General features: G+C 37.8%; 1 protein-coding gene across 9 annotated transcripts in view; it reads left to right on the top strand.

Moving 5' to 3' along the window:
- EPB41L2 (erythrocyte membrane protein band 4.1 like 2) overlaps nucleotides 1–12,453 on the top strand; it is an 80,562-nt gene that overhangs the window by 28,828 nt on the left and 39,281 nt on the right. For all 9 annotated transcript variants that reach the window (XM_080999549.1, XM_080999550.1, XM_080999556.1 and 6 more), the window contains 2 exons: nucleotides 7,868–7,972; nucleotides 10,427–10,469. In XM_080999549.1, coding sequence (XP_080855675.1) covers nucleotides 7,868–7,972; nucleotides 10,427–10,469 — 148 coding nt within the window. The remainder of the gene's footprint in view (nucleotides 1–7,867; nucleotides 7,973–10,426; nucleotides 10,470–12,453) is intronic.

Genomic DNA, 12,453 nt, shown 5'->3' with positions numbered 1-12,453 from the left:
ATGGTTGGTGTCTTAATTAGTATTTTGTAAATAGCCACGGGATCCTGCATGAAGGGTGGTTTAAAAGTTGAACAAACTAAGAAATATGGATTGTATTATCTTATGGAGACTGGACTTGCTGGATGGATACATATCATGAGGCTTGTGCTAGATATGCTACTATGTGCTGCCAAATATGTTAAGTGACCTATCTTGATGGTCTTCAACAGTAGCTGTTACATTGAGAGTGTACAATGTTACACACTGTATTCATTAAACAAAGCAATGGAGTCAAAAGTAATCTTACCTCAAATTTGCCAGAGGCTGTGTTTATATAAAATAGCTACTATGAGAACAAAATTTGATGTGCTGTATATTATGACAGGACTTTGCTTGCAAAAATAACTGTTTCCCATGAAAATTAACAGGAGAAATAGCAATAGTAGAAAGTAGTTTGATGCAGTCATATAAATTATTAAACAGTTGTAATTATGTTAATGTAGCTTGATTGCAGTATGCACACAATCTTATTTTAGAATTTGTTTTAAGACTCTAAACGTTCTACTTAAAATATTGATGTTTTGAAGCTGGCTTCCTAAATCCTGTTTGGCATTGTTCTGTTTACATAGAATGGTCAAAAGTTTATCCATTTATGAACAGAAACATTTTACTAAATTATGTAGATCAAAGGCAGATTGGGACCTACTGGTAGATCTCTCAATGAATTGCAGTAGGCTTGTAGATTTTGCTGTTTGACAATAGCAACAGCTAAAATCGCTTCATTTCAAAACCAGTTTCTGTTGGCCATAGTGCCAGTGGTGCCAAAGTTTGATTTTATTTATTTATTTCTTTGCATGCAGGTATTTGAACTTCACATAGTGAAGTGCATCAAGTAGTTATGTATAGTTTTAAGTCTGACCTACTGCTGTTATATAACGTCTTAAAATGCCTTTAGAATATGATACTCAGGATATCTTCTGTGAATGCTGAAAAGTGTAAGAGGGGTAATTTATGGTCACTGAACAGCTATCTAACAAAACAGGTCTTTTCTCATCCAAATTCTGTAACTGAAAGCAGAGAAATAATTCATCTTGGTAGCATTTTTTATGTTTTCCATCTTGTGTAGCGTTGCCGTCTACCAAGTTTTATTGGGTTTGAGGTGAGTACTATCTTTCTCTTCTTCTTCATGCCAGGGGAACCTTAAAGTACTGTCCTGCTGGTCCCCTGAGAGCTATAAGAGGATGGTGCATTAGAAATGGGCAAGGATCTCTTTACTGATAAGGGATTGCACAGGTGTGCTTTCTCAGTCTTGCCTTAACTTCTTATGCTGTGCCTAATGAGCCCTCTATCCACAGCTTTTTCCCACCCCCACCCCCTGAAAGCTGTCTTCCCACCAGTCTCATGGAAGGGGGAGTAAATACTATGTTAAGAGAATAAAAAAGAGTTTCACTGCTCACATTTGGATTTCAGTGGAATACTAGGCATAGTCTCTCCAAATGAGTAACAATATTTTGTTGAACTACACACATATAAAGTACACATTCTGCTACTTTAATTAAAACGTCTATATGTTTCAGTTGATGTAGTTCTGGTGTAGAAAAAGAGAGAAGCTGTATTGTGAATAATTTTAACAGCTTTAATTGTTTTTTGAATACTTATCTTGTCTAAATAATGCAAATGATATAAAAAGCTGGCTTAGTACTTCCTCTTCATACAGCACAAATGAGAATTACATTGGAGGCTTTCTACGCAGGGTGCTGTTCTAATTAAACTTTTATGACAAAAGGCATTTAAAAGATGGCTGCATGACCATATTTTATGCACGTCTGAACAACTGAAGCATATTGAAGCTGACATAAGTTTTTAATGGTTTTGTACAGTTTGCTTAGATGAAATAGATGTGTGCACTTGCTACCATAGGAGGAATTAAACTTTCAAATACCACATGACCTATGATTTATTAGTGAACTCATGATATTTCTAAAATGTAGGAAAGTGTGTTTTGAACCATGAACAATATTTACTTAAATCAGTTGTAACAAAAGCTGTGCATATTGTCCATCTTGTCTATCTGTTTCAAAGAAACACTCCAGAATTATATTAATAACAAAGATTAATGCTATGGGGGTAGGGGACAGCCTGCGGCAGTCCCAGGGTGTGGTCAGAAGGCATGTGAAGGCTTCCTAAGCAGGTCTGGTCAGTGCCTAGATGAATGACAGTCTGTGTTCCATGTATATGCTGCCATGGGTTCCCTAATAGAAGAAAGATGAGATATAAATGTAAATAAATAAATCACCACTTTGCTACATCCTGCTGGACTTTTGCTTGCTAGGCCGGAATGTGGTGGGATGCATTCCTCCTCTTCATTGTTCACTTTGCCCCCTCCCATTTGCTTAAAGGGAGGGAAGAGAACTATACCAGCTCCCAGAATAGCATAAGTTTTTCCCATGTTGGGGAAATCAAAAGGCACTGGATCCTGCAAATGTTATGCTGTCCCTAGTCCACCCTGACAATAACCCTAAGACTCCCCATTTATTTTCCCACCTCTGTCAGAGCACTAACAATGGCACTTTCCACCACCACACTAACAATGGCACTTTCCACCACCACACTGAGGAGGCATCTTGTGGTGGACCTCATAGGAAGCTGATTTACACTGAGCCAGACCACTGGCCCATCTAGCTCAGTATAGTCTACACCAGGGGTGGCCAGCTCCCAAGAGACTGCAATCTACTCACAGAGTTAAAAGCTGGCAGTGATCTACCCCCTTTGGGGGCTTCAGGTCAAAGTTATTGAGCTTTTTTAAGGAAGGAAAGTCCTGTTTTGGGGGGTGCAGGGCAAAAATGCCGAGCTTCTTTTAGGGGAGCCAAAGTTGTTGAGCTTCTTTGGGGGGAGCCAGTGATCTACCAGTAATCTACCACAGATACCCAGTGATCTACCGGTAGATCACGATCTACCTGTTAGACGTGCCTCGTCCACACTAACCGGTAGCACCTGGCCAAGATTTCAGGCCTCCCTCTCAACTGGCAGGAAGGGAAGTCTGCAACATCAATGGCTAATGAGCCATCCTCGCAGGGAGCTTAGAATTGTTCCCTAAGCTGCATGTTTATTCTATTGATTTCTGATCAGACACTTAGATTTAGAAGCAAAACTTATTATACTAGTCTAGTTTAGACTGAGGGCCCCTGGACCCTTTCCCAAAGAAGGGCAGAAAACAAAATAAAGACACAAGCTACATGTGACATCCAGTTGCTTGTAGTTTCCCCCACATTACTTTTTTAACAAAATGCAGCTCTGGGGATTTGGTGTGAGTAAAAGGCATGCATGTTATCGAAGCTGATAATTCTTTCCTTCAATTTCTTAATTAAAAATCACCTCCCCACCCCACAGGGAAAGATATGGATGACTATATCTGGGCCATGATGCTGGATGGATGTAGAGGGATATATTTGATTATAAATCATTAGCAGGCTGTTACCTTAGAAACGAAAAAATCAGTTTGTTTTTGAAATAGTTAAAATCAATGCATTTTTTGAAAGTTTCAGTTCATCATCTTGATTCAAAATGGCATCAGATTGAATCCAAACATATACAAAAACCTGCTCCTTAATCTCAGGAATTGCCACACAAAATTAGGTTACAGTAGTTTAAGTCCAAATGCATAGTGAATAGACAAACAACTTTCTAAGATACATAGTAGATAATGTAAATTACTAAAAACAAAGATTGATACTTCCCATGCCAACCAATAGTACTGTGTTGGGGGATGCATTTTATGTGTATGTATGTACTTTTGTCTTTTTATATTGTAAACTATGTAATTTTTGAATGAAGACTGGTATAGAAATTATACTAATACAAATAATCAGTTGGTATAAGCTTTTATACAGCATGGGAGTAATGGTCATGTAGCCCATGTATACTACAGAATGACTGCTTAGAGACAAGAGGCAGATTTTGTGACCAACATGCTAAATGAGATTACTTACTTGAAAGTAAGGCTGCAGTTGTTATCTGAATTGGATTTTAAATTATTTTTATATGTGCAGTTCTTTTATATATGTTTTTATTGTATTGTGGAATTGCTTAGAGGTGCTCCATAGGAAGCAATTTATAAATGAAATAAGGTTAGAATACTGTTCATGCTTACTTGGGAGTTGGTCTGAACAGAGTGGGATTTACTTTTGAGTAAATATTTTTATTTCATTAGTTTTATAATAAAATAAAATCACAGCCTAAAAACTTCCCCAGACCCCCTCCACTATACCAAGAGTCTACTAGCACTTCTGAATAAATATTAATAGGATTGGACAGGAATGTTTTATTAGACATCACTGTGCAAACTAGTAAACAATCAGATTTGATCAGTAAAGTCTTGCTTATTCATAATCTGAGCACTGAAGATAGAGGTTCATTCATGGACGTCACGTCATGGATGAACCTGATAGAATGCTCAATAACATCTGGGTTTATACTCCTTTTGAGAATTTACTACTCCTTAAGCCCAGTAGTAAAGCACAACAATACAGTGGTACCTCACAAGACGAATGCCTCGGAAGACGAAAAACTCGCAAGACGAAAGAGTTTTTGGTTTTTTGAGTTGCTTCGCAAGACGAATTTCCCTATGGGCTTGCTTCGCAAGACGAAAAACGAAAAAAACGAAAACGTCTTGCAAGTTTGTTTCCTTTTTCTTAAAACCGTTAATACCCAGGGTGACTTCGAGGAGCAACTCATAGCACGCGGTGTGGTAGCCTTTTTTGAGGTTTTTGAAGACTTTGGTGATTTTGAAGACTTTGGGAAACCGTGCTTCGCAAGACGAAAAATTTGCAAGACAAAAAACTCGCAGAATGAATTAATTTCGTCTTGCGAGGAACCACTGTAAGTACAATACCAAATTTGTGTCCTTTTATAGTACTTAACTACTGAAATGAGCTATTCCTATCCTCATGTGTCCTTTTCTTTTACATAACCTTCCTTCAACTCAGTCTGTTTGATAGATGGTCATGACTCATTCTAAAGAAATGTTAAGTATATAAAATGGAAAATTGTTTGTATTTTATTTCAATTTCATTTTAAATCAGGCTGTTTGTAAAAGGAGCTTGTTACAACTGCATTTTTTTATTCTTTGGTTAAAAGTTTTTTAAAGTTGTTTTTTAAGCTACCTTGGGCAGGAGGCAGTTAGTAAAGGCCTCCCATAATATCAGCCACAAGTTAGGAAATGTGTGTGTGTGTGTGTTGTACCTGAATATATATTTTCCCATAATCTTGCTTATTCTCTGATGTATTTGTTGATATACGTTAACTACATATTGTTCCTTGTGTTTCAACGGATGAGATGCTGCATTGAAGGATCTAGCTAAAACTGTAAATACTGGGATCTAAATTGAGCAGTCCAGTCCTGTATGAATGTGCTTTGATTCCTTTTGAAACAAACAAACAATGTATTTATTGTGCTTGGTAGTTGCACTGCATACCTTTTCCCCCTTGTCCTTTGTATTTGTACAGTATAGCTCACAACTACTGTGTAGTGCATAGCTCACAGAGCATAGCAGGCTTGTTCAGTTTTGAGCTTTCTATCTCTGGCTGCTAGGCACAATAACTTCAGTGTCGCAGGAGCCTACACATAGGCAGTTGATGGAGTTCCTTTGGAATTGCAGTGGCGTCTAGTGAAATCTGCAGGATAAGCAATTGCAAAAATGCCTTTCAACTGCCAGGTCTCAAAAATGTCATATTATGGCTGCTTTACCAAATGCCATAAATAGCAGAGTAAGGACGTGGGACTTGCTTGAAGTATAAGGCAGCATGCTCATCCTCTCCAATTGTGCCAAAGAGAAATTGCAGTTTCTCAAAGAATTTCCAAATATCAGTGTGATAAGCCTCAGGGGCTTTTGGGTCCTTTGCTAACACCTTGCAATTTAAGTAAGCCCCAGTCTCTACCGCCAAGCAATGACTCCTGAGGAGACCATGTGTGGGTCCACCTGTGCTGGAAGGAACAGGATGGAGCACTAATTCATCTGCATGATGGGAGAGAGGAGTACAGCAGAATGGCCTCAGCTGAACCAAGTGTAGTCAGTGGCAGATTGATAGGTCTGCACAGTATGCACAGAATTAGGGCCCCATGTGACAAAGGGTGCCCCAAATTCTTAGCATATATTGTTATCTGAGAGGATCCTTATGAAACGTGACTAAAACAATGGATTGCCATTGCTGATGATGTTGATGATGATGATGATGATGATGATTAGCTGTTGCTGTTTCTGCTTTTCATTCCTCCTACTTCCTGATTAAAGTCAGCGGAGGCTGGTCCTTTAGGCCATCCAGGCCAACTAGTGCTTATCCCTACCAAGTAAAATGCAAAAATTTCCCTAAAATCTCAGAGCCATACATCCTTCCACAATCCATTTGAGACACTTGGAGAGACTGATCTGTCAATCTTCCATTCTCTGACCAGCTCTCTGCACCACACAGCCAATCTCAGTCCAAAAGTATTGCTATGGCCAGGAGGTCCTACCCATCTGTCTCCATACCGAAAAACATCGTGATAGTAAATTTGTATGTTAATGGAACTTCCAGCACTTTTAGCCCTTGTTGTGCAGTTTCCCCCTCTTTTCTGTTGACATGTTGGCAATCCAGCCACATTTGCAGGTCTGCTGTTCTGAATGACCCAGAAGCCAGTACATCTGTTCTGAGCATGCTCAGAGCTGTTTGCTTTAAGGCCACACCTACGCAGAAGCAAAGCTTAGGGCCCAACGTCCCTGATCAGCTTTGTTGTTTTATTCTAACCCCCTCCCCCACCTACCATTTATGTGAGTGAGCTACACTGGACACATGGTGAGTCTCTTGTTTGTAAAAAAAAGGGGGTGTTGTTTGTTTATTTTACTTATACTAGTTTTTAAATTGATGGGGAAGATAGGGATGGCAAAAAATGGGGAGCACATTTCCTGTAACAGTTCACCCACATTAAAAGATAATGGAATTAAGAAAATAACATAATTATGCTAAGGATTGAGGGAAGGGGAGGGGAAGAGAAGAGAAGAGAAAATGCATTATTTCTTTCATTTTCTTTCTTGACATGCTGGACCATGTATTTCCTTTGGACCGTTGCAACTTCTTTTGTAAACCTGGAGTGGAACTGCCCTAGGTTCTGGTGGAGCACATAAAACGCTCTTTGGACCTTAACATTACTATGTGTTGGTGCTGGAGTCACTTGTCCCCATCCCCTGGGCCTGGCATTTTGGTAAAAGACTAACAGTGATTCCAAGTATTATGTGGCTGTCTAGCAAAGACTGGTTACATTCAGTGCTAGTCCTACTCAGGGTAGACCCACTAAAATTAATGGAATTAAATTTGTCATGTTAATTTATTTCAATGGGTCTCCTCGGAGTAGGACTAGTAATGGACACAACCTAATGAATTTATATTCCAGATTGACATTTCTGTTGTGGAACCATTTTACTAAATTCAAACAGATTCCTCTTTCAAAACCTATATGTTCTTGGATTAAAGGATGCAAATCTTAAATTACATTGCTTACTCTTTGATATTTTTGTGTGACACAATGCTATTATTGGAAGACTTCAAGCTTACTATTAGGAATTGTATGTAGCTTTTTGTTCTGTTTAAGAGTATATTTCAATTACTTAAATACGGGGGGGGGGGGCATCTCTTAACAGGGGTTTCCTATTTACCAATTGCAGGTTTCAAGTACAGCTGTTGGGTTCTTTCTTCTAATAAATAAAGGAAAATAAGGAGGAACAAATTTTGGACATTTTTTCTTTGTTAGTATGTTGAAGTGAGACGCCTTAAAAAGTTGTAACATTTTTATAGTTTGAAATAAATGTTTTAATAGTCTATCCTGTTACTTGACAGTAGTGTTCTTTCTCCTTAGAAAAAGGCTAAAGGCCATGTGCTATTTGATAAGGTGTGTGGACAGCTTAACTTATTGGAAAAGGACTACTTTGGTTTACTGTTTCAAGACCATGCTGATCAGAAGGCAAGTACTAAATTTTGCATTAATAACATTTGTTTAATGTTTTCAGACTTCTCCATCCTACTTCAGAGCCTCAAACTTCAGAGAGCTCTTATGACTAGCATGTTTGGTCCTAGTTGGTGGTAAACTTTTAACAAGTAACATATTTCAAATTGAGGAAGAATATCAGTGCCAGTAGCATTGGCTCCACTCCCTAGGTTCATTCAGATAATTCTCCTGAAGGATTTGAAACGAGCAGTGGGGAACCTCAGATTCATGTGCAGTCCTTCTCTTCTTCATGTGAGGGGAGAAGATTAGAAGCTACTTAGCAGCAAATCATAATCTCCCCTTGGATGAGAAGGAGGCAAGAAACCTATGCCTGAGGCTTGCTGTCATGGTTAGGGTGAATCTCTATGGCCAATCTCACTGTCATGAGATTCAGCACACAAGCCATGCTCACTCTTGTCCTTCCTGCTCTTCTGTTCCTAGTGGACAAATATGCATGTAAAGCAATTTTCTCGACAAAGCCTAAAAATTACAAAACCTAGGAAAAATTAAAACAATGCCAGGAAAAACATCAACAGCAAGGAGATGGCTCCATCATGATAACCCAGAAATGCAACACCCATTGGTGTTTTCCCCATGGTAGCCTACAACACTGCAGCAAGGCTTGATTTAAAGCTGTGAGGACTTCTCTTGCATTTGGCGTTTCAGCTCAAACATTCATCACCCCGCTTTATTGTTTTCCTGTTTACTAAGGAGGGAAACGGAGCAATAATTTTTGCATTGGGGACTGATAAGGATCATCTGTTGACAAGACACAGTCTTTCTCTTTTTCTGAGGAGGGTCTTGTCTGCATTTACATGAAAGACAAAAAGAAAGAGATAGGAAAGAGCAAAGCCATACCAAGCTCATCAAATCAAGAAGAATTCTGCTAACCAGGGTGTTGGCATGAGAACTCCTGGATATTTTATGTAGCTGTTTATCAGCAGCTAGGCTCTGAGGCAAAATGTCAATAATTGAACTTAATTTTGACATTATGCTCAAGACATTCAACAACAGTTTTTAAAAAGCTATTTTATCTTTCTCGACTGGACCAGATGAGAAAATGTTGTCAAAATTGAGAAATTAGTGATCTGCACCAAAGAAAATGATAAATATATAAAATGACAGCTTGTAATGATGACACAAGTGGACACAGAAATCATATTTGTTTATATTGTTTCTCCTTACCTTGCCATGTTGTTTTTTGAATTTTATAATAAGGAATACACATTACTGAAGCCTCTTACAGATTTTATCAACTGAGTTTTGCTACTGTTACCTCTGCCGTCCCTCAAATTTAAAAAGCTTAAGATGGAATAGTTCTCATCTTGGCACCCATGTAACCTAATTCATTTTTTCCTACTGTGGCCATTGCCTCCTCAGATTAAAATGCCACAAAAATCTCTGACCTACAGCCCAGTAAATGCTGAATGATGTGTGTTTTCTTATTCTTGTACACTCATCATAGCCACCCATTTATGAGCCAGCTGTTGCACTAGACTGCAGCTGCAGAATGTAGAAACTGAATGCCAGGCTCTTTCTTCTCAGCAGAGAACTAGATGTGGTCCCTAATGAAGCTCCAAGGTACTTTGGAAAGGAGATCTAGGTAGTTAACTGTGGCATAAGTCTGCACGATTTTTGACAACTTAATGATATTTACAGACAGCACAAAAATATTTTGTTGAAAAGTATACATGCTATCATAAATGCCCAAGTGATTTATTTGCACCATTCTACTCTGATTTCATTATGAATTGTGGCAAGTAGTGCTTCTCTGATTCCAACATTAAAGCATCTAAATATTTGTGGGGAAGCACCTTACATATCCTTGTAGACAGTTTAGTGCTCTCTGTTTTGAAACATCAGACCATAGATTTTGTGAACAAAATCACACTGAGGATAAGATGTAGAATATGTTCAGCTTTCTGATTAGATTACATTTTTCTTTTTTTGCTTTTTTGTATCATTTACAACTGCTGTATAATGAAGAGACAGTCTGTCTTTTGTGTGGAATAAGACAAAGATATTGCATATCCAGTAGCCTTTTCTTGAGTGGTTGGCAAATATATAGTGAGAGATATTGCAATCCATTCTGATCTTTGCCTTCTTTAAATGCAGGTGGATGAGATAGATGGCCCGGGATAGTTTTTCAAAAACATTTATTATATTATTGTTATTATTATCTATTTTTGCTAAAGTCATCTTCCTGTCAGGTGCAAATATATGCAAAGAGAAGGAAGAAAATCACTATAGCTTGATATCTGAAGTAGACTTGCTGTCAAAGAAACTGCAGGCTGATTTTGAAAGAATAGCAATAACTTACAGTTTCACAGAGCTGTATATAAAATGTGTCTTTAAGTATCCCGTGCTTTTCTTCCAACTGCATCAATCTTGTGCAATTCCTTATTATTCCTTTTTTCTTTTCTTTTTTAGAATTGGCTTGATCCTTCAAAGGAAATAAAGAGGCAAATTCGCAGTAAGTATTAAGCAGGTTTTAAAATTATTTCACAACTGAGCAGTACATTTCTGTTGGTTCTTGAGTTTCATTTAGTTAGTCTTTCAGAAACTAATTGCAATGCATTTGTCTGCATCAGACCGAAGCCCAAGAAGGTTGGAGACCTGTCAACTGCAAGGCAGCACTATCTCTTTAGTGTCTAAGACTATGTATATCCACTTCAGAAATTTTCTCACACACTGCTGTTTTTAAGAGTAACCTTTGCCACCAAGCAGTGTGCAACTTTTATTCATTTTAAGCACCACCATCCCATTTTTCTGCTGGAAAGGCTTCTCAAAATGCACTTAGATTTCTGCCCTCACAAAACTTGCAATTTAAAATACCCAACACAAAAAGTAAAAGGATAGGATGGGAGGAGGAAAATGACAAACCTGTACAGTAGTTTTAAAGTTTCTAAGTTATTATACCAACCAGCTGGGGTGGAAACAGTTCAGAGAGATGGGAAACCAAAGACAGCTAGTTTTTTGAGCATAGCAGATCGCGTAGCCTTGCTTCCCTTCTTTGGCATTTGCAAATATGCTTGTTCTTTTTGTTTAACTTTAGTATCAGTAGCAAAAGACTTTGAACAGTGTCAGGTATGGTAAAAAACATCTCTTTTACATTTGTATGTTTGGCCGTACATTTGTATGGCCAAACAGTATATAACCATTATGGGAAGGATCATTACAGGAAGGTTTTCATGTTCCTACCCTACACATGGTTAAGGGCCTTGGTGAGTTAGCTTAAATAGAAGCTGGAAAAGAGTTCTACCAAGTACTTCCTCATTGTGCTCATAGGGTGTCACCTTTTCATTTGTACAGAGAAAAACAGGGAAATGGGGCGGGGAGGAGGATCAGTGGATGAGAGACAATGAAGTATTTCTGATGAGACATGCTCACTAAAATTGGGAAGTAGCTTCTTAGTAATTTGATACACGAGGAAATTCTCAGGCTACATTCTAAGTTTTGTGAAGTCCTTTGCTTCAATATGGTACCACAAATATCAGTACCATACAGTTTTATGATTCTATGATTTTTATTCAGTAGCATTATCTTAGCTTCTGAAAATAAGGCACACTTAATGTATTGGTGGCTTGTGTTCATGATAGCCAGAATATTCCTTCAAAGAACAGTAACGTTTGAGTCTGAAGTGCAACACTGCAGAGATTTGCACTTTACACTAAACAATTATTCATTTGGCATGCAACCTACAGTCGTGAAAGGTCAGATTTGCAGCCTATACATACACAGATTCATGAATAGAATGAAGAATGCCTGTAAAGGTTACTGTGCAGCCTACAATGCTGGATTCCAGATCATAACTAAAACTAAACTTATTTTTGCAGTCATACAAGAAATCTAGTTGATTATTTTCTACCTACTTGACAATAGTACACTTTGCAAGAGATCATCGAATGTTTCAACTATTTGTACGTTCAGGGTTACATACACATTATCTCTCTTTTACATTGGAGTTAACATGCCTGGGATTGCACTGCAATTTAGGATTAAATGAAGAAACAGTCAACCTTATTTATGGTTTCAATTGATAATTAAAAACAAAAACAAAAGTAGGACTAACAGTTTCAATTTTAAAATGTAGACAGTAAGCTTAATTAAATAACACTAATTATAATGGTAAGGTTCTATGTATGTTGATTAAATCTCATATTTCTTAAAATAAATGCATGTAACTTAAAAAAATGTTTTGCATTTATTTTTCTTTTTAAATCAGGCTTCTATGTCAGCATAATAGCCAAATTCTATAGTTGTACAAATTTGCATATACTTGTTGTGTATATATTCTTGTTTATTATGAAAGGGGCAGAAAGTGTCAGGCCACTAGCCAATGGGAATATTACTTGGCTGCACCACTCTTGGCTTCTGATATTTTATTAATTTCATTGTCCACACAAGCTAAAGACAATATTCACAGGTAGGGGACTAGAAGTAAGCTTTATAAAAAA

The sequence above is a fragment of the Podarcis pityusensis genome (genome assembly GCF_964106645.2).
Source record: "Podarcis pityusensis genome assembly, chromosome: 3".
Taxonomy (NCBI): domain Eukaryota; kingdom Metazoa; phylum Chordata; class Lepidosauria; order Squamata; family Lacertidae; genus Podarcis; species Podarcis pityusensis.
Note: the sequence above shows the minus strand (reverse complement) of the source record. Positions and strands in the feature narration are given on the sequence as shown.